At 37.4% G+C, this 25,564-nt stretch overlaps 2 protein-coding genes across 4 annotated transcripts in view; both read right to left on the reverse strand.

Annotated features, from left to right (window-relative positions):
- LOC121297667 (semaphorin-3D-like) overlaps positions 1–12,309 on the reverse strand; it is a 46,201-nt gene extending 33,892 nt beyond the window's left edge. The window contains exon 1 of the mRNA XM_041224097.1: positions 12,161–12,309. The gene's annotated coding sequence lies outside the window, so the exon portion shown is untranslated. The remainder of the gene's footprint in view (positions 1–12,160) is intronic.
- A 1,906-nt stretch (positions 12,310–14,215) lies between these two features.
- On the reverse strand, positions 14,216–24,467 carry LOC121298052 (protein SSUH2 homolog). Of its 3 annotated transcripts, none has more exons than XM_041224804.1 (12): positions 24,294–24,467; positions 23,002–23,100; positions 22,536–22,620; positions 21,862–21,991; positions 21,100–21,160; positions 20,880–21,004; positions 20,674–20,736; positions 19,898–19,977; positions 19,537–19,629; positions 15,481–15,586; positions 15,063–15,170; positions 14,216–14,415 (listed from the first exon to the last, which is right to left on the reverse strand). In XM_041224804.1, exons 1-12 carry the CDS (start codon positions 24,316–24,318, stop codon positions 14,281–14,283), a joined length of 1,110 nt encoding a protein of 369 aa, XP_041080738.1. In that variant the 5' UTR covers positions 24,319–24,467; the 3' UTR covers positions 14,216–14,280. The 3 variants fall into 3 exon arrangements, with proteins under 3 accessions (XP_041080738.1, XP_041080739.1, XP_041080740.1); XM_041224806.1 differs by having other exon boundaries at positions 14,304–14,415; positions 15,116–15,170; XM_041224805.1 differs by lacking the exon at positions 19,537–19,629 and having other exon boundaries at positions 24,294–24,466.
- Between the last annotated feature and the right edge of the window lie 1,097 nt (positions 24,468–25,564).

Raw genomic sequence — 25,564 nt, forward strand, 5'->3', positions numbered from 1 at the left:
TATATATTAATATACCAAAACCCATACCTCTATCAGATTGAGACTAATTACACAGTGATAGGCTGGTTTTCCATGGAATGCATATTGTAAATACAGAGAACCCCTGGATGTTTTGTTTGTTTTGTCAACATATTATTGTAGACAAACGACTAGAAAGGAATAAACAGCACAGGGATTTAATTAAGGAGTCTAAGTTTATTAGTTAGAATTTAAGTTGTTTTTTCCTTTCAAAAAAATAGTGTCAATAACACAAATCTGGCATATTACTCTTCTTTCATGTGGCACACATTTGGATTCAAATAAAATAATTAAAATAGGTGCAATTCAAGTTCAAACACAAGTAGCTAACCGCAAATTGCCAACATAGGGCTGGAAAAAAAACATTGGCAAAAACATTGGGAAAACACATAAGTGTGGCAGAGTGTTTCTAATCAATGTCAGATGGGGAGTCTGAACGTATAAACAAACTTCCTAAGTGATAACATCTTCACCTGAAATATTTCAGCATTGCTTGGAAAATGTGACGTGACAGTAAGGGCATTAGTGTTATAATTCCAGTTGTGCAACAATAAGAAAATGATGGACTTCTACAGAACCTGTACTCCTCACAGTTCAAGGTATTTCTAGCTGGCCAGTATGCCAGTTACCTCTTGGGCATCTTTTTCTTGAATCTGGTTAAAATTCCTACTTTGAAATCCAAAAACCCTCTTTAGTTAAAAATGTACTGTTATGGGAGATAGGGGTTTTACACCCAGATAGGACATCCCTTCTGTCCTCTTCAATATGAAGGCTCTCAGGATTTTCGGTTCTGTTTTTTTTTTTTTTTCTGTTTTCTCTGCCAAGAAGAAAATAACATGTATCACCAACAGCACCCACCCCCTCCCTCTGTGAGTTTCAGATACAAGGGCTAATTTGAAGAAGGTTCCCAAACGTCAGATGCCAGATATCCAAGTAAATACAGAGGCTGACACTTCTGTTACAAGCATTGTTGAATCACTGTACAAAGAAGCTGGCTGCTAAGAAGCTATGTTTTCGTACATTAGGATGTTTTTTATTGCAGCCATGTTACAATGAAACAGATCGAAAGCATTAACGTTCTCCACAAAAACAGTCAAAAGCTCAGAGAACTAAAATATGTGGGCTCTTCCCTTTTTCTTGTCCCTTATAAAAGTATACAATACTATTTTCAGTTACTTTGCCGCTCTCCCTGTTGTTTTATAACACTTTCACAATGGCTGCACAGTGATGTTCTTGGCTTCATCAAGCTTTTCCCTCTGCAAAGCTATGGGTTACCATGCTTTTCCTCAACTGTTACCATGCTAAAACCACAGAAAAGCTTTTAAAAGGAATTTGCAGAAACAAGATGCCCCCTGGATACATTTCCAGGGTATTCAAGTGACCTTTTCGATTTTAATAAATATTAAATATAACATTTCACATGTCTGAAAATGGAAAGAAAGCTTTTGTGGATATAACTCTATAGTTCCTCCTTATGCTACTCCTACTGTAGCTGCCCTTGTGCTAACATTTCCCAGTGTTGCCATTTTCAGTGCCAATGCCTTTAAGTGAATATAATATTGTTAGGATCTACATGGCAATGAAGCACTTTCTCAGGCATTTGTAATAATATGGGTTTGTGCAATATTTCACTATGAGTCATTATGAGAGTTCATAAGGAGGCTGTGTGATCCAGTGGTTAAAGAAAAGGGCTTGTAGCCAGGAGGTCCCCGGTTCAACTCCTGACTCACTCACTGTGTGAACCTGGGCAACTCACTTAACCTCCTTGTGCTCCCTCTTTCGGGTGAGATGTTGTTGTAAGCGACTCTGCAGCTGATGCATAGTTCACATACCCTAGTCTTTGTAAGTCACCTTGGATAAAGGCATCTGCTAAATAAACAGATAACTAAAAATCACATTTACTGTTGTTTTTTTTGGTTTTCCCAGCTAACATTTAGGCAACATAACAGCCTAAAATTGTCAGCTGACCTAGTTAAATGAAGTGGAATGTCACTCTGCACTGTAGTCTAATGTTGACACAACAGTTAGTAATCCCCATTGGTCTGTTAAGTCTATCTTCTTCTGCAGTGCTGATGGGCAGTTTAGTGGCAATAGTTGAACTTGTTGGATAAAGGCTGTTAAATATAAGCACAATTAAAAACGTAGCTAATAAGATGGTCTCAAAGTCCTATTTTCACTACTCCCATTTTTATTGTGCTGTTGAACCTACAATGGTTAAACAGTTACAGAATCTTATCTTTTGCTGGCTATAGAGAGACTAACTTCACTATTTAAAACTTGAGTTAACATGATGTCTAATGCACATTATTATTATTATTATTATTATTATTATTATTATTATTATTATTAATTATTATGTGCATTTCTATGTTTCTAGAATATATTTTTGGGATATTTTGCATATATTGGTATATGGTCCTTTATTTCCAGAACATCAGAAGTATAAATTATAATGTTCATCAGGCATATGGCAAAACAACTAACATGGTCTTTATACATTTAAAGAGGGCTTGAGTTCGTTTAAACTGTTTGTAGTTCATTTAGTTTAATCAATATAAGCAACAGACAAGTTGGTGTCCAGATGGCACCAGACACAACACTTTTAAAAATCTCCTGTTCACAGAAACCAATCTACACAAAACAGAGCTGGTTGCTGCTTGATAACAGGAAGGAAGCACATTAGCTGGATGTTTTGTAGAGATATCGCAAGTCATTGTTGTGGGTTAAATCTGGTCATATGAATGATCCTGTATTTAATGGTGTCCTGTGGGTGAGACGTATGATGAAGGTCCTGTTTGCTGAGCAAATGTAACGTAAATCTTTGGGATTTGTATTAAAATAAATAAATAAATAAATACTTCCTGCTTTCCTGCAAAGGAACATTCACAGGAATGTTCCAAAGTCAAAGTATCTGATACACTAGCACTGTGTCTTCCTGTGTGATCTGTATATCTTGTTTACACGTTTGACCTGTCTATTGCAAGGATGCAGTTCTTTAGTGCATTCCACACTCTGCCCAATATCACCCATGGTAGCAGCACTTTCTTTCAGCCATTGCGTTTCATCACACTGGAGCATGTTCACCACAGGCATCAAGAAAATCACTACTTATTAGATCCTGTCTATTTAGTATTGTTTTAAACTTGTTCTCGGACCAGTTTTATTTCTATTTGTGCCACGAGATTACACATTTAGGACCTAACCATAATGAAAACATAATTAAAATATGTCACATAACATGGTCTCTCTACTAGACTAAAACCTTGAATAAGTTTTTACAATTCCACTGTACCTGTAGAAAGACCTAATTAGAAAACAAGGTATTTTCCTGAAATTAGGTGAAAACATTTCCTGACAGGACTCCAAAGTTTAAGCCCCCTATAAGGATGTGCCTAAGGGAAGATTAATTAGTCTGACATTTGCTCAAATTGCAGGGTATCAGTGCACAGTCTAGTCTGCATTTCCAGCTAATTAGGCAGTGGAGTTAGGGAATGTTTTAAAGTGGAATATGAAAAGTACTGGACAGCTGCAGTACGGAAGGGTGTCTTTGCAGTATTCACAACAAAGACTTCTGAAATTGTTATTTCTAGAAATCAAGAATTGAATCTATTTTACAAGAATAGAGGCCGTGTCAACCAAGTTTATATTCATAGACACTAGTGTTTTATTTCAGCAGGCGACTCACAAACAAAATGTTCTGCCTTATAACGAGAATTTTTGTGTTATTTAATGGTATTATGGGGCAAATGGGAGCCATGATCATAGTGCTATAGAACCTGTTCCATGGTATAAAGGGCTGTTTTATAAAGGGGGAGCACTATATATTTCTATTGTATCTCAATAGTATTTTCCTCTGCAAGGGTCCTCTGAGGGCATCACTAACCACCTAGGTTTATCTTTGCATAAATAGTACATTATCAGTATTTCCATGTATTGGATTAGGAATTCCTTTCTGTTTTCATGATGGGTTACAGGACTGGTCTAACAGGTGCACTTGTGCAGCTGCTTAATCCCCATTAATTGAGGCAATCTTCCTGGGTGTCCGAGTGACTCTGATACCCTTAATGGATTTTGACGAATTTTGCTCATGTAAAATGCTTTAATGCAGTTCAGTAGCAATTAACATAAGGGATGTTCTCTACTGGGGAGATCCCATAACAACTGCTTATACTCCCTGGTTTTGGAAGTCAGTACAAAAATATTTACCATGACAGTGAATTTTCCACATATTTCCCATGGGGTTTTTACACTGTATGTCTTTGATATACTTTACGATTTTTGTCACTACAGTATTGGTATTCTCCCCCAACACAAGAATATATGAGAATATTTAGGAGCTAAAAATGCTTTCTGTTATCATGGCTTACAAGTTCCATTAGCTTATGGGTCTAACCCAAAGCAGAGACTCTGACAAGCTTAAAGTTTAGATAAGGAAATGTTACAAATGATCAGGAGGGGAGTCGTGGTATTACAGTAATTTCACTCGCCATCTCTGTGTGAAGAGTGATTCCATTTATTATTCCAAATGTCATATTGATAGGGACTTTTATTTATTGGCAAGGGAACCTAGTATGACATTCATGAAGATTAAGTGAAGACGTTCTCTTAACATAGTATGAGTGAAAACGTGAAATGACTTTTCAAAACAAATGATGTGAGAAAGATGTAGAAGTCAGAGGGTGTTCATTGATTCACAAGTGTATGACTCAATCCTTGGACACATCTGGATAGTCCACAGCAGCATTATGCACTTTTGTTTTTGACTGCCCAGTTCATTCATTAATGCTCCTACTGATCTTTGTTATAAAATGTTACTTTACTGAAAATGTCATGCTTGCATTTTGTGCTGTCGTAAAATGTAATAGTTTAAAATTAAATTATTATTAATTGAGACTTTTACTTTATAATCTGTTATTCTACATTTAGCATCCACTGAAGAGTTTACTGGAAAGTGTGAATAAAAATAATTAGAAACTAAAACTGTTTTATATTAAAAAAAAAAAAAAAAGTAATGTAAACAGGACCTTTCCTGCATGTTGGACCTCTAAAAATGTTTTATTTTTGTTGATGTACATTATTGAGTTTCCTGACCTCTTTGGTTGCTGTGTATCCTAAACCCAAGACCACATTTGCCAATAAATCCAGTTTTGGATAAGGTCTGAATCATGCCTCTTCTGTCTGAGGGGGTAATAAGGAGTGACCACCTGCCTTCACTTCCATTGTATCTTCCGGTAAACGACAGCTCCCCACCCAGTGCAAGATTAGCGATTTATAGTCAATCTGGTGCTCTAATGAATACCATTTGTCAGCAGCCTCAAATCAGCCAAAACAACGACAGCAGCAGCCACAGTGAAGTGCTCATTAGCACACATTCCTGTCGTACTTGAACATGAAGATATTCACATGTTCTCAATAGTTCAATGATTTACATCTTCCAGCTGAGACTGGGAACCCAGCAATACTGCACTTGTACTCATATAGAGAAGGCTACTTCTAAGATGATAATACACCCATCCACCATGGCAAAACTGTGTGTGAATCATTTGCGGAGCTTAGTAGAGACTTGTGGCATCATCTGTAGCCACCACAACCCCTAGAGATCTCAAAACAATTGAGCATGTTTGGTAGCAACACCAATGACGCATCTGTCATCACGATCCTCTGCATCAATTGCATGATATATTATTGACTGACTAGATTAACATCCCTGGAGACACCTTCCAGCACATGGTGGATTATATGACAAGTGTTATCAAGGCTGTATTATATTGACCCAAGCCATTATAATTCATTCAGGCCTACCATAACATATTCTATTCATACTGTACTATTCAAACTGTCAGAGCTGTCGCTAGTGTTTTACTGAATCTATTGAGCACTTAAATTGGGGGAGGAGGAGTGCTAGCAAGGGTGACTTAACCTGGGGTGATATCAAACTTAGTTTCTGGGTGTCTTCTTTAAAACTTTGCCTCCTTTGCTTTTGAAGATTAGACATTTCTGATTTCTTTGTCTGTAAATTACAGAATGGTAAAATCATTCCTTTCATCCGTTTCAAATTGAACCAATGGAAGCTCTATCCACGTCCTCAAGTAGTTATTTACTTTAACCTGGAAGGACTGAAGTGGAATGGCTGGGGCTGTGATTGGGCATCACATTCTAAATAGATACTGAATATTTGTATTTCTTTTGAATAAAAATTAAGGGGAGACCATATCAACAAGATATCTAAAAGAGAAAGACCTCCACTTGCAGCATCAACCCACCCAAGAAGGGGTTGAACTAGTCTGAGACCAAAGAAGTGACACAAAATGATCAGACCCCTAAATTTCACAGGGAGAAAAAAAAGACTGACTGATTTACCAGGATAAAACATTTCTGATGATGGGATGGAATTTTGGAAGAGGTAGTTCACGTGCACACACTATTTTTACTTTTCATACAAAACTTAATAAAAATAAACAGTAGTAGTATAGATCACTGTAGACATTTTAACTTAAAACCCAACAGGTAGACAGTAGAACCACATACCTTCAGACTTCTATGCTCCTTCTAAGGTCAGTTACACAGACTCAGGTCTGGTGAGTCCCTCTTGATTTCAGCAATTGTAGTTGTTTCATCCACGTGCACACCTTTGCAAACTGGCATTGCTAAATGAATACTCAGTGCACACTGTAATCATTCCTAGCAGGTTTAATGATAATCTTTCCTGCTGCATTGGATTACGAGCAGCCTCTAATTAAGAGTCCTTTTCCCCAGGCGAGCGTGTTCAGAGCAGGTCACATCATTCTCATGCCTATGTTGCCAGGTATGGGGGGCGTAAGACTACACAGATACATTTCCCTTGGTTAGACCCTGTGGATTAAAATCCTGAAGACCATGTTAAGTGCTAATACAAGTCCTATCTTGTTGATGGACTATTTCAAAATGAATTGCTGCCAAAAATGCGACATTTTGGAGTACATCCAGGACAAACGGAAAGTATAATACATTGTTTTTAAATGTATGCAGTGTGTATGAATGTAGGTGTGTTTTTTTAACTTTAAATGTGCAGTAACCAAGATCCACAATTAGTGCTAATGTTAAATAGCACTACGAAATCGAAAAGATGAGTGTAAACTTGCCTTTGGAACAATAGTTAGTCCAAGATAAGTGATACATCTGTGAAGATAAATCTGTGAAGGCAGCTGTTAAAGATTAATGTAAAGCAGCAGCAAGTTTAGGGTGCAGTGAAGACCGTTAGTTGAGCATAGCTTACTTTTGGCAGCCATGTTTGTGCAAGTTTATAAAGAATGCTCAAATATTTTGAACATGTTTTGATGAGAGTATACACTGAGATAACACAGGCACAGGTTTCTGAGGAGGGTGGTACAGCAGTAACATCACTGTCCTAAATCCCTGAAGGGGGTCAGGGTTAATTCAAAGAAAAACTGAACGTAACTTTCTTTTTTTTTGTGGGCTAGCATTTGACAGCTAAAGTGGTGCTGAGGACAGGCTGGGTCTTTTAGGTAAACGCAGGAAGCCAATAATAATAAACCTGGCTGTACGAGAAAAAATAATCTCGGGTCTATTTCTAGCGAGCACTCAACTCTGTTAGACATAAACAAGACAAGGACAGTTGCGTGTTGAATTCAAATCCCTGTAGACACAACAGGAGTTTATTTCCAGGGGATTTTGTAAAATGGAAACCAAAAAGTTTTACTAACAATTATAATTTCTCTGTGGCTGGTAATGTAACTTAATTTCTAATTTGTTTCACATGTTGTTGTTTAATGTAAAAAGTGCTAGTAAAATAGTTAACATTGACATATGCACAAAATATTACAATTATTGCCTTTTATTAATGGCAAGTACCATAAAATACTGCAGAGGTACCCTGACACACGAAAAAGTTGAGCTCTCTGCATTGCATTTAAGTCTTGTACCGGAAAAATATATATATATATTCTATTTGCAAAAATAAAAAAATATATATATTTACACTTTGTGACATTTCTGATGGGCATTTTGTTTTCACAATACCTTTCCAGTCTTGAAAGTGAAAAGATTTTAGTTTGGGATTTTTCTGATTGACTTTCAATTTATTAAACTATTTTGGTACAGAGGGGTTGTAGTGAAGTCAAACCTTACACTATTACTGATAACCAGCTTAGTGATAATGTGTAGCAGTTTTTTTTTTTTTTTTTTTTTTTTTTTCTGCACTGTTAATTGATAACCATTGGAAACTTTCCACATCATTCTGAAAAAAAACAAATTTTACTTAAAAAAATCTGATAATGACTTGCTTCTGTGAGCTCATAATTATTTCTAGTGGTTATAATTATTATTTAAATAATCTAGAGATTATTTATAGCGAGCACTCAACTATGTTAGATGTAAAAAAGTTAAAGATAATTGCACGTTGAAATCAAATCCCTGTCTTAAATACAACTGGAGGTTATTTTCAGAGGATTTTGAGAAACTGCAAGAGATTTTGTTTCAGTCAATGTGCCAAAAATGTGATTTGCTTTTTATTAACTTGCATTCAACATATGTTACCAAGCTATATAAATAACCTGACAGTATCTGTTCCAATATTAATCACAACTGGATAAGCAACTTCCATTTAGAACTGTAAATCCAACAGATGAACATGCACCTCCCCAAGACTCTGATCTTCTCAGTAAAAAGTAGTGCATAGTTTTGAATTACAATTCTATAAGCGTCTCTTTAGATATACAAAACTCTTAAGTGCGACGTACATTAGTACAGAGATTTAAAGAAAAATGCCTCGTTGAACTTGAAGTAGTTTTTAAGCATATTTTTGTATGGCTTCTACTCAAAAGAGCTTTCCACTTGCTCCCCCTTGCCTCTTGCATATCTGTCTTATTCTACACCACTGGTTACAATTACTGGATGTTGGTTTGTTAGGAGAAGCACAGAGCCAGACTTCACACACACAACAATTTCAATCTTTTTACTTCTATAGCCCTAAACCTCTATTCTCCTGGAATTCTTTCCCTAAGCCTGCATTGACTGAAGGCTTGCTGCTAATCTTTTTTAAATAGATGTTTTAAAACAGGTTGTTTAACTGTACTAGCTGTGCTGTGCTTGTTGACTGCACTTGCCTGTTAAAGGTGTAGTTATTTTGCCTGTAACCAGGCGCTTATGTTTAAAATATCATGGCTTTCTGTAAAATGTTATCAGTATGACAAAAATACCTATTAGAATAAGAAGACCACCTTTTTCCTTCATGTCATTGGTACAGCATAAGTCTATTTAGCTGATTCCAAGGAGAAGCAGGTATCAGGGGCAGGAAGTTTTAGATAGAGCTAAAACATTTAGGGAACATAAACAACCTAGAACATATACAAAGTCTAATGAAAAGTAGGCAGCTGAAAATGTTTTTTGCTTTCTGTTTTTGGAAATCGGATTAAAGCCAAGCTATATTCCCATTCCCCCATTTCTAACTTTTAAAATAAGCTGGATTTGTTAAGAAGCTGCTTGATGACATTCTGGGATCAATAAGCTACTAACAACCAAACGAGCAAGATGGGCTGAATGGCCTCCTCTCATTTGTAAATTTTCTTATGTTCTTACTTATGCTGCTGCATATTTCAAATAATTAAGAAACTAAAACTAAAGAAACAAAAAACCCTTGTGAATTTACAAATAACTGCAACTTGGCTTTAATACCCCATGCATAAATTATGGTAAGATTGTTAGTTGAGTTCTTGATGTTAACTTGAATACAAAGGTGGATCTCTGAAATGGAATCCCTTAGAGGCGTCAGGCCAGAGGATATTCTTAATGCACCAAGGCTCTTCACTTGAGCCCCAGTGCCAGAAGGAGAATGCTTGAGTTCTGTGAGCTCCACTGCTAGAAGGAGGATTAAAACTGTGAGGACAATGCAGGCAATTTTTAGAACTCAATCAGGGGATCTGTCTAACTATTGGAGGGAGAGACGCAAGTGCTAGCCGTGTGGGGTAAAAAAATATCTTCACATATCTTGCACTAATGAGAGACAGCAGATGCCACCTTCGCAAGCAGCTAGGTCCAGTGCCGCAATTACAAACCTCTGCCAAGTGGCAGCACTGCCTGATATGTATAAAAGTTTGATTAGAAAAAAACACAATCAGAATTGGCCAACAACCTCATAAAGGCAAAACAGCAAAGGTCAAGCATATTTAGCTATAATGTTGATTTTTATAATACTATTTGATAGGGTAGTTAACTGCAATAGACATCCAGCAGAAGCAACCTAGAACAACAGCTTCTGCCGGTCCTACAAAGCAGTCTGCTCACATGGTGGTTCACCATTCATTTTCGATAAGGAGGGTAAGGTTTGGAGTTTTTCCTTGCCAGAATCCTAGATGAATGGTGTATCAGCTCCAATAAGCGGAGTCCCAGGAAGAAAGAAAATACAAGTTGACCCTGAGGTGTTATTGTCCCCACCTACTAGAAGATTTAAGCTTTTCTTGTGCCCCACAAGTGCACTTGCCTTTAGAGAAAATCCACCCTCACAGGCTTCTTGTGCTGTCTTTCCTGGGAGGGGTTGCCATGGAAACCAGATGGCAGTTCCAATGGCAGCAAAATCACAACAACCAAAATATTACCTTGAGAAGTTAAAATCTTAAATTGTAACATAGAAACCAAAAAGTCATACTAAAATAATTACATTATCTCTAAGGCTGGTGATGTTAATTTATAATTTCTTTCACATGCTGTTGTTTAGTTTTATTTTTGTTTCGAAGAATGAATAAAACATACTAGTAAACTAGTGAACGTCAAAATATGTTCACAATATTACAATTACTGCCTTCAGGTTTTTTGTTAGTTTGTTTTGGGGGTTTTTTGCATTCAACTAAGTTAACAGCAAGTAGCATAAAATATTGCAGATAACTTGACCCCAAAAAAGTTGAGCTCTATGCATTGCATCTAAGTCTCTTCCCTAAAATCTATATTGTATTTGCAAAAAATGATATATATTGTGACAGAAAGTTCATATTTATAGTATATGATAAAATATATTTTATAAAATCACAAATTTGTTAAAAATTACCCGAAGATGTAAAGTGATGCTACATTCATGGTTGTTACTGTAATGGACCCCATGTGTGTGCCTTTGAGATTCAACACAGATCACCTCAAAACATCAATGCTTGGGCAGCATGCCTTTCCAGTCCTAGGGATTACATGTCAGTAATCCAGTCCTGACTGCCTGCAGGTTGGTAACAATTTCAAATACCTTGTCATTAGAATTCTTTGCAATCCTGATGCACACTCTGTTTTGTTTGCACATTTTTCAGTCAACAATCTGATCATTACATTGCCTTCCTGAGATCATAATTATTTCTAGTGGCTATTATTGTAATTATTGTTGTCCGGCATTAAAGGTGGATTTATAAACATTCTGAGCCTTATTCACAAAGCGCTAAGGACTGTTTTAAGGAAATACAAGTTTTAATACTTGCCAAATAGTATTTGTATTGCTTTTTTTTGTTAAGCATTTTAAATAGGTCACTTTAAAATCACATTGAATACGTCGAACCTAGCCAGCACAACACTGGGCCATTTGTCCACTTAAAGTTGAAACCACATAATGATATGATAGACTGATATCACTTGCTAGCACTTGCGTCCCTTCCAGCCACGTCTTGCTCAATGTACTGTACACATACAAGAAGAAACAAAACAAACAAACAAACAAAAAAAAAAAAGAAACGGCTACAAACAAAATTGTGTTACAAGAGTTAAAAACCCTTCAAATGATAATTAAATTGTTTATTTCTATTCTACACTAAATACGCAAGAGTGCAAATGGATAAGTCTTACACGAAATAATTGAATTAAAAAACGTAATTCTAAACTAAATGTATGGTACCATATACCGAGTCCTAGTTGTCCGAAGGCAATCCAACCAAATACTGTGCCTTGCAGTTGCCAGAGTCAACACCATAAACAGTACAAAATACCACATCTCGTTATGACCGCAAAACATAAAGTAATATCTGATTTATAGCACCTAACACAATATACAGGCTTCATTTACAATTCAAAATAAATATCAGTGAGCAAAGTTTTCAAATTAATAGTCAAATGGAGAATAATGCACTCACATTAGTCTGATGTAATTTCTCCTTACAAATACAGTACAGAAACTTACCAGATGGAATTTGTAGACTCGCGTGCTGTGTGAGGTATTCCAAATAAGACCGCTTTTGTGTAAAATGACTTTCCACATCAAGCTCATTCTGTTCACATGAATTAATTTACTCGAGGGGATGGCTGTAGGTTTTACTTAAGTTACGTCACACAGACCGGCCCCATTCATAAAAAAAGATAAATAAAAGCTACACGTGGGGAGTAAACCTCGCCCGTACTGCACCTCTTCGCTTCATAATTTGCATGTACAACTTAATGCTTTCAAGTTGTTTATTTCATTAAGATCTATCTGGCTTGCATCTTTTTAAAGCTGGGTGTTTTTTTTAATGACAAAGTCCTCATCTTTCTGGTAGTGCACGTTATATATATATATATATATCATATATATATATATATATATATATATATATATATATAATATCTGATGCGTAGATGTGTGTGTGCGTGTGCGTGTAAGTGTGTGTGTGTGTGTGTTTTAGCGAGCAATATCTGTTTGTATCAGTGGCTGTTTGACTGTCTCCTGAAATTTCTATATCAATTTCTGTTCGTCTATCTGAGTGTAAACCTGGAGCTGTACATTATATTTTCAATGTGCACGAAACAGAGTGCCCACTAGAGGGAGCGTCTGCACCAAATTGACAGTTGTACTGCAAAAACCATTTTAACGAGTTCTGCTTTCGTGTCGTTATTGTAGCGGATGCTATAACCCTGTATGTGAATCATGTTTAAAGCATCCCAAATCAGGCTTACTCTGTTTTTGCGTTCATTAAAACATGAAGTCTATTGTGAGTTGTTTGACTTTTTACATTATAAAAATCATTCATTAAACATTTTTTGGTGTTTAATATGCATTCTGTTTGTAATTCTGCATCTTCTTTCAAGCTAACTAGCTTGTTTTTCATCCATGGCACGCATTTGTAAAGCCACTGTTCATTCCACAACTCCACTGAAGTAAATAAATAAATAAAGAAGAAGAATACAGTATTTTACTACAAATTGTCATTTGTTGCTATATCACTGAACCCCTTCAGTCCTCCCAAGTTCCCTCCCACCTTATCTATCCGCCCTATGTTAACATGCAGTCATAAATCACGTTGGAAGGTAACGGGATTCCCAGGTCCCAGTCTTTGATAGTGTATACATGTATGTAAAATATTTTTCAATATAGGAGTTCTTTTTATAAATATTGTACATCATATTTTTTGACAGAAATAATCCAGAACTAAAAGGGTTAAAAAAACCAAGAATATATTTTTTAAAAACATGACAGCGCTGCTCCATCTGGCAAATAAAGACGTACTGCATCTATACCCCATATAGTACCAAGGAACCATGCTGAAGTGAACAATGTAGTAACCACAGGCACAAGTGCAAAGACCCAACTGATTTGCAACATTATGCAATGCCATAATGTTTTATTTTTATTATCTTTCATTTGAAAGATTTTACACAACGCATGACAAGTCACAAGCATTGTTAAGTATTATGTGCAGTTTATATGATACAAACTTTTTATTTCAATCATTATCTTGACTGAATTTTTTTAGATATCTTTTTCTTATAAACAAAATAAAAGAGTATTATTGAATAGAATAAGTATTGTTACAGTCAACTATAAATATACAATTGCACTAAAACCAATACAGTTTCAAATGTGTAAATTCATTACAGAAAATACATTGTTATTATTATTACAATCAATATTATTTTTTAATAGTTTTGTTTGCACCTTGAGGACTGTAAAATTTAAATATATGTGAGACCTAAGATAGTATGTCCTGTTCGGTGTTATAAATAAATGTTAAGATACAGTGGTGTAAGATGGTTTTGTAAGCAAAGATATACAAGGGCTTTCTAAAGAGAGAGAACATGTGTGGCCTGGTGTATTATTATATATCAGCTCTAGTCTCTCCTTATCTTGGAGAATTGAAATGGAGTCCCAACCATTTCTGGTACCTTTGTTAATAAAGTTTCTTAAAGTTTTAACTGCGTCCCTGTCACCCACAGTCACTATTCCCCAGCCACCACCATTCCAACCCCCCACCCCCCTCCCCCTCCCTCCCCTCCCCTCCCCAGGGGCGGGGTTGGGGGCTACCCTGTCACAGGCACATATCCTACACTTCACAGGATACTGCAGCTGGATGGGTATTTTGGTGCATGTACCTTGTTCTCAATACCATACACAAAGTAATTGTATGCCTGTTCTTTATATTCATAAAAAGCCTGAGTCAGAGGAATCAACTCAATGGTTTGGCGCTGCAAAAAAAAAAAAAAAAAAAAAAAAAAAAAGGCACTTTAGTTCACTGGATCCTTGGCAATCAAACACATTTCATTAAACATGCAACAAATTGCATGTGCAGTTTTAACACTTCGAGAGACTACTGGGTTCAGCATTGCACAGGTTTATACAGCATGCACTTACATGCAAAAACACAAGAGGGGGCAAGCCTTTAAACAATATTTTTTAAATAACATGTTTGTGTCAAAACAGTTATCTTTGTAGCCCCCTTTTCCAATTTTGTCCAAAATGAAATTGATGGCCCGAGGCACTGACAAGAGCAAAACCGGTATTTGAGCACTATTTGCTAAGTATGTGTTGGCAATAAAAAAATGCAGATTTAAAATATATTTTCACAAACCACTGTGACATCTATTGATAAACAGAGGCTAGATCCCAACATCCCCCACTGATCCAAATTCAAAATCTGGTTCAGAGCTGCTAGCAGTAAGAATATACACACACCCAGATACAGACGTCTGAAACTAGCACAATCGTGACCCAGACTCAGACAAATGACACATTTTTTGCCTATGCCTCGCAGTATCACTCTGTTGCCATTCAGCTTTGTCAACTTTCACACAAAGCATACAAGTTTAGGTATCAGTAGAAGGTGTCTGCTCACTTGCTGAAGGATATGCATGCTTCCTGAGAACCTGGCCATGTGTTCATCATTACCTCTCTTGGACGCGTCGCAAATTTCTTTTTCGGGAAAACCCACTATCGGATAAACCTGGGGGAGGGGAAACACCTTAAAACCAACACACACCCACAAACTATTATCAACCCCCAGCACTGCTTCATTGTGTATATTTGTTTTTATAACTAGTATACAATTATATGGTCCATAAGTATCTTAATTAAAAGTGTAAAGTTGATTTTAGAAAAAAATGCTCTTTTCATTTCCAAAGTATTTGCAAACAGTCTAATTAAAGTGCACCAATTACAAGCTCTGACACCCGTTTCATCACGAATGACAAACTGTAACGAAATCTGTTGCAACAGAAGTAGTAAGGAGGGAACAGGAAACTGTATTTTCTTACCAGAGCACTTTCATCAACAAAAAATTTATCTCCATTGACTTTTTCAAATAGTTTCACTGGAAAATCAGGGCATCGATCAGGTACATGTTGATAAATCTGGTTTTTCCTGTTGAGAGAGGCAGCCTGAATTATACTGAAGAGTTCTGTATTAAGTTAGTTCCTTGGCTGTTACACAAAGGCCCCTGACCCCATGTTGGCTCAGTAATGCTATTTGCAACAAATTGGAAGAGGTTAACCTGGTGCCTGTCTCTGCTAGGGCCCGCACGCACGCACGCACGCACGCACACACGCACGCACATACAGAGTCAGGCATTTGTTTTGGAGCTAACTGAAGATAACAGATTCACTGTATAGCCAGCCAGCACTACCGTATGTGTTATAAACATACACAGAAACTTCTAGCCTAGTGATTGAATCGAAGGTACTTAAATGTAGGTTTTTTTCACTATTGACTTCTTATTGTCAATGCTCTGTTGTGGTCAATACAGCTTTCAAATTCTATGTTGCTGGCTACTATACAGGTTAACTCCGCAGCTGTCTACTTCCCTCAGCAATTGCTTCCTTATAATTGCTTTTTTTTCTGGAATACTAACACAACAACTAATCAGGTATCTGCTACCATACATATTCTGATAAATAAACTTACTAACAGTTATAGTGCTTCTGCCGTTCACTTTTACAGACAAAAACAAAGAATAAGACTGTACTGCTTTTCTCTGCACTTAATTGCTGTAGAACTGCAGAAAGTTTGGCTGAAAGAATTTTGAACTTTTGCACTGCCTCTACTTTCACTACATGTAATTAGCTTATACTGGTCAGCACCTCATTAATATCAAGCATTGTAGTGCACAAATGACCTTTCTTGTTATTTACACACACACACACACACACACACACACACACACACACACACACACACACACACACACACACACACACACACACACACACACACACACACACACACACACACACACACACACACACACACACACACACACACACACACACACACACACACACACACACACACACACACACACACACACAGTGCCTTGAAAAAGTATTCAGACCCCTGACCAATTCTCTCATATTACTGAATTACAAATGGTACACTGAAGTTTCGTTCTGTTCGATATTTTATTTTAAAACACTTAAACTCAAAATCAATTATTGTAAGGTGACATTGGTTTTATGTTGGGAAATATTTTTAAGAAAAATAAAAAACTGAAATATCTTGCTTGCATAAGTATTCAACCTCCACACATTAATATTTGGTAGCGCCACCTTTCGCTGCAATAACAGCTTTAAGTCTTTTGGGGTAAGTAAGTACCAGCTTTGCACACAGTGTCGGAGTGATTTTGGCCCATTCTTCTTGGCAGATTTGCTCCAGGTTGTTCAGGTTGGTTGGACGACGCTTATGGACCGCAATTTTCAAATAGTGCCACAGATTCTCAATGGGACTGAGATCAGGACTTTGACTGAGCCATGTAGGACATTCACCTTTTTGTTCTTGAGCCACTCCAATGTTGCTTTGGCCTTGTGCTTGGGATCATTGTCCTGCTGAAAGGTGAATTTCCTCCCAAGCTTCAGTTTTTTAGCGGACTGAAGCAGAATCTCTTGCAGTATTTTCCTGTATTTTGCTCCATCCATTCTTCCTTCAATTGTAACAAGATGCCCAGTCCCTGCTGGTGAGAAGCATCCCCACAGCATGATGCTGCCACCACCATACTTCACCGTAGGGATGGTGAGTCTTGAGGCATGGCAGTGTTAGGTTTGCGCCACACATAGCGCTTGAGTTTTGGCCAAAAAACTCTATCTTGGTCTCATCTGACCACAAAACCTTTTACCACATCGCAGCTGGGTCACTCTCATGCTTTCTGGCCAACTCCAGACGTGCTTTCAGATGGTACTTTTTCAGTAACGGCTTCTTTCTTGCCACCCTCCCATACAGGCTAGCATTACGCAGAGCTCCTGATATGGTTGACTGGTGCACCATTACTCCACTCCCAGCCACTGAACTCTGTAGCTCCTTCAAAGTGATTGTTGGCCTCTGAGGGACAGCCTTTTGTTGGCAGTGTCTGGGTGGTGTGATGCAGCTTCCACTTCCTGATTATTGATCCAACTGTGCTCACTGGGATATCCAAACACTTGGATATTATTTTCTACCCTTTCCCTAATCTATGCATTTGTATTACTTTATCTCTAACTTCTGTAGAATGCACTTTGGTCTTCATTTTCCTTCAGATTCACAGCCTTACCAATGATCCTTCAACAGTGGGGTTTTTATCCAGAAAATGTGACAGGAACTTTAATGGTTCACAGGTGGAGGCCAATGGTAAGGTAATTGTGTCCTCGTTAGGGCAATTTCTTTCATCTGTGCAAACTGGGAGCTTCCACAGCACAGGGGTTGAATACTTATGCAAAATATTTTCTTCAAAATATTTGATTTTCTTCAAAATATTTCCCAACATAAAACCAATGTCACCTTACAATAATTGATTCTGAGTTTCCGTGTTTAAAAATATCGAACAGAACAAAATTTCAATGTACCGTTTGTAATTCAGTAATATGAGAGAATTGGTCAGGGGTCTGAATACTTTTGCAAGGCACTGTATATATATCTTTTTTTGTTGGTAACCATGCCCTCAGATAGTCTTGTTGTTACACGATTCACTGGTTACACCGTGTAACAATTTTTTTTTTTTTTTTTTTTTTTTCCTGGGTAGTAAGTGTTATTTCCTAATTGCTTACACCTCAGAAGTATAGAAAATGGCTATTATTCCCCACAAACTTTGCTTTTGTGACCAGGACAGTGATATTTTGAAATTTACCTATTTTCCAAAACATTCCAGATAGATTCAGTGCTGAGTAAACTTGGAGTAACTTCTAGAACTTTCTAGAACTTTCCAGTAATATAAATAGTAGTATAAATACAGGGGCCTTAAGCCCACCAGTTCAGTTTAGTTCCAGCTGCCTAAGTGGATACATATCTGCATTTTTCTGGGAGGTCAAAGGAGACTTCAAAACGGTGGCATTCCTGATGGGTCTCCAAGGCGGTTTTACCAAGTTTCCCTGCTATCTTTGTCTTTGGGACAGCAGGGACACCAAGGCGCACTACCACAGGCGGGACTGGCCACAGCGGACCGAGTTCTCTGTGGGGAGGAACAACTTCAAGTGGGAGCCACTGGTGGACCCCCGGAAGGTGCTGATGCCACCACTGTACATCAAATTGGGCCTTATGAAACAATTTGTCAGAGCTCTAGATAAGGAGTCGGCAGCCTTCAAGTACCTTCAAGACTTCTTCCCTAAGCTGTCTGAGGCAAAGGTTAAAGCTGGTGTCTTCGTCGGACCACAGATAAAGAAGATGAATGAATTGCCCAAGAAGCTCACTAGTAAGGAGAAAGCAGCTTGGAACAGCTTTGTCGCAGTGGTTCGGGGCTTCCTGGGCAAGCACAAGGCCGAAAACTATGTGGAGCTGGTTGAGGCTACGGCACAATGGGCTGTAGGATGTCCCTCAAAGTCCATATCCTTGATGCTCATCTTGATAAATTCAAGGAGAACATGGGAGTGTACTCGGAGGAGCAAGGCGAGCGCTTCCACCAGGATATACTGGACTTTGAACGCCGCTACCAAGGACAGTATAACGAGAACATGATGGGAAACTACATTTGGGGGCTGATTCGTGAAAGTGATTTACAATATAATCGTAAATCTCGAAAAACTACTCACTTCTAAATCTTTTGTAGTCATTTTTGTATTACTTTAGTATAAATACATGTTAATTTGGATTCATATGTTGTTTTTTTCTGACTTTATGTGAACGAAAAGACCGTTTTCTCATTGGAAATAGGTAAATTTCAAAATATCACTGTCCTAGTCACAAAAGCAAAGTTTGTGGGGAATAATAGCCAATTTCTATACTTTTGAGGCATAAGCAATTAGGAAATAACACTTACTACCCAGGAACAAAAACTGTGTTACATAGTGTTATCAGAGAACACACAAGCATAACAGAGGTACCAGGGAATATCACATTTTGTAAAATGTCTTTACCAGGTTACTATCAACTGAATGAAGTGCATGAGATTTCTGTGTCCTTTGCAAATGTCACATGTTTTAGTACCTCGTCCTGAACAGTGAAAACACCTGGGGGGATAAAAAGAAAACTGCAGCCGTGAATATGGATAAGATAAGATAAGAGGCAGTAATCACTGAGGAATATCCCATGTGTTATAAACATGTAGTTCAATACCAGAAAAACTCATTCATAGGATTACAAATAATGCGCAAAACATTTTTCAATTTTCATGTGGATGTTAATGCTAACGCTGCACAAGAAACAGGCACCATTAGAACAGATACCAAGCTGTTATGAAGATTTATATATGCTAAACATTAGGATCGATTTCTTTACCTGCTTTGTCCTGATCCATGACAAAATGTACAAGATTCTCCACTTCTATGCCCCGATCCAAAACAAAAAGAGCACTGTGTCTACAAAAAACCAAAACACATTGCTTTGGATGTTTCAACACTGTTACTGTGGCCGTAACGTCTGTCTCTTACATCCAGGCATTCGGTTTGTTCCACTACACAATAATGACATATTTGAATTGGTTGGAAGAAGCATGCAATGTATTACAGTGAATCAGCAATGCCAACACCTATAACAATTAGACACATTCACAGAGTGCAGTCACAGCATTCAACCCATACTTCACTTTCTGTAAAACCCTGTCAATTGTATCTTCATTGCTGCACTTTAATTTACTTATTTAACCAGGATAAAAAGTTCCCCTTTATTTACTGTGAGGTCACAAGGCATGTACTTGAACAAATGCAACACAAAATACACAACACATGCATAGACCTCACAGTCAAACAATTACAGTCACCAAGATCAACAGTAAAAAACCTCCTGCTCACTGGTAAATCCATCTCAGTTACATATGTGAGCAGGAGGATGATGGGAAATGTAGTTCTGAGAGTTCCATGCAGGTACATGGGAAGCCATCTTGAGGCAGGGAATGCAATTTAAAAAAGTGATCAAAATGTAAAAAAAAAAATTCTAAACAATACACGCACCTTACATAAACACTTGTAGCAATACATGGGAACATGTAACACAATGAAACAAAAAGGTCATTATGTACCCTTTCAGCTTATAAATACAGCAATGATGTATCTTACCTTACCCCATCCATTACATTGACTGCATTGGACATGGCCTTTCCCATGGCAACGGTGGCACACCTGAAACAATGAAATGTAGGTAACCAAGTTGAATGAAGCTGCAGAATAGAAAGGAAGATCTCATTTTTCTATTTTAGCACAGAAACTTGTGATGCAATGGCCCGAACATGAAAGACATTACTCCAGTGTGCAATTGATTTTACCTTGACAAATGAGGTGTGAGGCACCCTGACTTTCTGGCAAGAATCAATGTACATGGGAGGAACCTCAACCATAACATCCCAGGGTGGGGGAGGATCGCCATACTGAGGTCCATCTACAAGCTGATCTAAAATAATGGGAACATGACAGAAATACATCAGCTCTTGTAGAAATATCATCTCTCTTTAACTATAACCGCTGCCCAGTGCACATTTAACTTACTAGTATAAGGTTCAAAGGCCCAGGCAGTTCCTCTAGATTCTGTAAATGTTTCCAAGCGATACTTGAAAAAAGAATAAACACTTTTAATTATGACGTTGTAAATCAACATTACACACTCAAATATGTTGCACTGTAATATGCATATCCCAAATTAAACTAAAACAAAGATATGTTCTTCACAGTGAGAAGGTAGTGAGAAGTGATAATGTTACCAATGCTAATATGAGGTAACATAATAGACTTGGCTATCACTTTTTATAAATCAAGACAAACTTTTACCTTGAATGCATTTTGTTTGTTTTTTCCAATATCTATAGTACTGTAAATGTCAAGTAGCCATCAGTCCCTTAATTAATTACGGTTCACTGTACAATAGACTCTCGCTTAAACCAGACGCCAGGGACAGACATAGGACTCTCACAGCAGTTGTCCCCATTCCACGTGACCCTGATAAGCCACAGTGTACAGGTAACAAGTTCAGGTGTGTCTTATTAAACCCACAGTAAAACCAGGAATGGATCAAACTGCTATGCAATGGAAGTCTTATTTCCATCGTAGCCAGATGCTGTTCAGTTTAGTTTAGGCACCATACAAAAAAATAATGCTTTGTTTATTCTTTATTTTATGTTCTAAAATACAGAAATAGCTGTAAATGTAACTTTACTATCAGCTGCTTGTAGTGATATTTAAATTCACCTGTGTGGAAATTCAGTTTCCACTGTGCCTTCAGCATGCATTTCATTATGACAACATTTGAATTACCCTGTATGTAGTGAAAGGCGTTAGATCTCGAAAGACAAGTTCCTTTGCTGGTTTACTTCTGTAATTCCATTTTCTGCCAACATACTCCAGGAGGGCTGCTCTGGCTGTGTCTTCAGACACTGTGGGAAGCCTAGAAAAAAAAAAAAGAAGTACAGCTGAAAACAAAAGGGTCAACCTTTACCTCCTTCAGTTTAAACAGAATTATTATACAGATAAAGTGCATTTCAAAGCAGGCAATACATTTTTACTGCCCTTTGTGAAATGAATGCTGTCACAGAAAACTAAAAACAGATAAGACCTATACGATATGGAATTGCATGGTTAGATCGTTAACCTCTGAACCTTTAATGTGCTTGTTGGCTTTGTAATCTACAACGGGGTAAGGGCCCCCCCCCCTTACCCCGTTGTAGGGGGGGGGTCTTCTTTCCGAGCACAGTTTTTTTTTTTTTTTTAATGTTTTGCATGACATAGAAAAAAACAATCTGATTCAATATCTGATTCAATTTGTTGAAAAGTACTTTACCGCATTGAAGACCACTGGCCACCATGCCCCAAAGTTTATTTTTCACATGCACGTTTAAATGCTACGTACATGGCACCTTTGCAAAATCTGATCAGGAATAAAACATCGACATTTAGAATGGAGTTCATCTTTAAACTCAAAAGGTTCTTACCTGACATGAGGGACAGATGCATTCTGATCATTTGCTGGCTTTGGCAACCTGTCAGAGGGAGGAGGATATATCTTATCTTCACCAACTAAAGGATGCAAAACAAAAAAAATGTTATAAAAAACCAAAAAAAACAAAAAAGACCATGGCACCTTCTATTGTCAAACTCTTGTATTTTGCATCCATCATAAGAAAAATCACTCATCTTAATCATTTGGAAAAATCTATTTGCTTATAAACAAATATACTGCTTCTGTTAATAACCTATTGGCTAGTGTTGAATGACTTCAACTTGAGACAATTTGTGCGTTCAACATACAGCAATAAGAAAAAAAAACATCTCTAATTTGGGGGTTTAGCTTTCATTCAAAGAGCAGCTGCCACATAAGCACAGTTGCTCCCCGTTTCATTGTGGTTTTGTGGAGCACTGCAATACCATTAACCACACAGCACCATAGATGTTGCTTACCTCCATCTGACGGCGTCCCTTCATAGCCAGACACTGTGTCCAACAGACCAGAAGGGAGCGCCGAAGGGCCTTCTTCAGGCGCTTCGGGATCAAGAACACCTGTAGGCATTGGGTACTGTTATACTGTTTATGTTTTAAAGACTATACAATTGTAAACCTATTTTTTTACCGTTTGCTCGGTACATTTGTTTTTAAAGTTGTTAGATTTCATTTTAACATTAATTGGGGAAAATTGTTTGTCATTACGTCTTTGTCATTCGCAATACAGTAGTTTTAACGTATACAAGCTCCTTTTCTGTATTATTCACACCCCCAGGCTTGCTGGCAGTACACGTTCTCTACACTCCTCTTGCACTTAATAGCGCTATTCTATTGTTTTGAAGGGTCTGCTCCAGCGCAGCCCCTTTTACAGTCTGTGCCGGATGGGCAGACTTTTCGCTTAGTAGATGCGTGACATCAGGTTGGTGAACTTGGACATGGTTATGTGACGTAGGACCTGAGCAGACTCTCAAAAGTCTGCGTGACATGAACGCACCCACATGTTTCTAATTTAAATACTGAATAGTTATTCCGCCACCTTTATGTAAATCGAACCCATTCCACCTGTGGAAAAAACAGCAGACAAGTGTTTCATTTTACAATGGAAACACAACGTTCCAGATAAGTCAAGTTAAACAGACGCGTCGAGTTTGACTGTCGGAAGCTATACAGGGCCATGTTGTCTGCGATTGAGAACATTGTTGAACCTAGGCTGCAGTCAGTCTGGATGCTCTAGATTCCTTGTGTTTGAACCTACACTACAGACAAATGGTACTATTACTGACAAATACTGTGCATCGCAACACAGGATTATCCCCAGTTTGTCCGCTACTGTTAACTGCAGTGTTGCAATTCACCGCTTGTTATGTTTATGGTTTGGTTCCTGTGTGCAAACGAACTACGTGAATACGTTGAAGTGAGGCAGCCTCTTCAGTTTGACAATTCGGTTCGTTTTCCAAGTGGGCCTTCTTGTTCACACATCACACTGCACTCCAATCGAACCGAACTGCAGTGGATGAACCACCTCCCCTGACGAACTCAGCTTTAACTGCCGTAAACATGATTTCAATGATTAATGCAAATATGTATTAATATAACTCTCGTACAAGGCTACCTTTGCATGTAAACTTTAGGATTGGCCTAATTTTCCTACGTGGCTACAAATTCCCATTACAATTAGTACTACTAGATAGTGTAGTGGTCAGTAAAATAGCCGAAATCATACCAAATAATAAAATGTCCGTGTAACTTACCCTTTCCTTTGTCTTTGTTATCCATAAGTTAAAATAAAATAAAATAAAATACCTTATTCTACTCTTGAACTGTGACAATTCGCTTCAGAAGTTTATCTGCCAATCGTTTGTTAAAAACTCATGGGTTTTATGTAGCGTAGTACTATGACTTCCTTGTGTCAGAAAGCTATTTAAGTCCACCCCACCAGGCATATTGTGCTTGTGTTTATTGCCACGCCCCTAGCACTACAGTATCCCATCTCAACTTGATAGGGTTTGACAAAATGGTTACGCATGTTAAATCTATTGGAAACTTGAGCTAGTGTTGTTTTTAAGACATGAACACACACACACATATATATATATATATATATATATATATATATATATATATATATATATATATATATATATATACACATACATACACTGTAATTATTTTAACATTGCCTTCTGTTCAGTTGCCATTAACAGTATCATTGGGGAAAGGTCATAACAAATCCCTTCACATGGAAAACTCAATTCATTTAAGCTTTATAATTTGCATTTTCCACATGCATGTAAATGTTGCTCTGTATGAATTATAATATATCCATACCATCCACACAAGGTTTTAATCTTATTTATTGATTTATTTTAACGCCTATAAAATAAGTTTGACATCCATGGAACTATTAAAACTAACCACAGTCTAAGTTAACAGAATGTATTTAACAAATCGAAACAGACAAGCCAGAACAGTAACAAAGCTAATCAGAGGCAAGGATCTTGATTTTAAAGCAATGGTTAGAACTTCTTAAGACAACATAAAAACATAGTTTCAAAACGAGAAGAGACTTGTCTCAATGTGGTATTTTTATAAGGCCATTACTTCTGCCAATACCTTTTACTTTCCTTAGTAAGGTAATATATGACCCTGATCGCACGTACCTGCAAGCTTAAGGTGGGGTTCTAGTTGTATCTGTAACTCATGAAGTGAGCTTCAAATAAAATACCTTTGAAATTTGAAAACAAAGTCTGCAAAACCAACAGAACAGAAAACAGTAAAGGGTGTGTCAGAATGATGTTATGTTAGACTTAGTCAATACACCTTTCAGGTTTCAAACATTTTTATAAACTAGGTACAGACTTGTGCAGCAGTAATGGTAAGCAAATCTGAGGTTTAAGAGCAAACAGATTAGCAAACTGCCAACTCATCTGATCAACAACAGAACCTCTGTTTTTAATGTTCTCTGAATTTGGAAAGTACTGTAAGAGCACCCCTGCACATGACAGAAGCAGAAATGAGTGTA

Source organism: Polyodon spathula, chromosome 23 (genome assembly GCF_017654505.1).
Source record: "Polyodon spathula isolate WHYD16114869_AA chromosome 23, ASM1765450v1, whole genome shotgun sequence".
Classification (NCBI taxonomy): domain Eukaryota; kingdom Metazoa; phylum Chordata; class Actinopteri; order Acipenseriformes; family Polyodontidae; genus Polyodon; species Polyodon spathula.

What these genes read in the sequence shown, in the direction of transcription:
- LOC121298052 (XM_041224804.1), bottom strand. Translation starts at nt 24,318, where the DNA reads ATGGATAACAAAGACAAAGGAAAGG. An exon ending in CATGGATCAGGACAAAGCAG is followed by an intron (nt 19,630 to 19,897) that starts GTAAAGAAATCG and finishes TTATCCCCCCAG; the next exon opens with GTGTTTTCACTGTTCAGGAC. An exon ending in ATTCAGTTGATAGTAACCTG is followed by an intron (nt 15,587 to 19,536) that starts GTAAAGACATTT and finishes CTCTCTCAACAG; the next exon opens with GAAAAACCAGATTTATCAAC.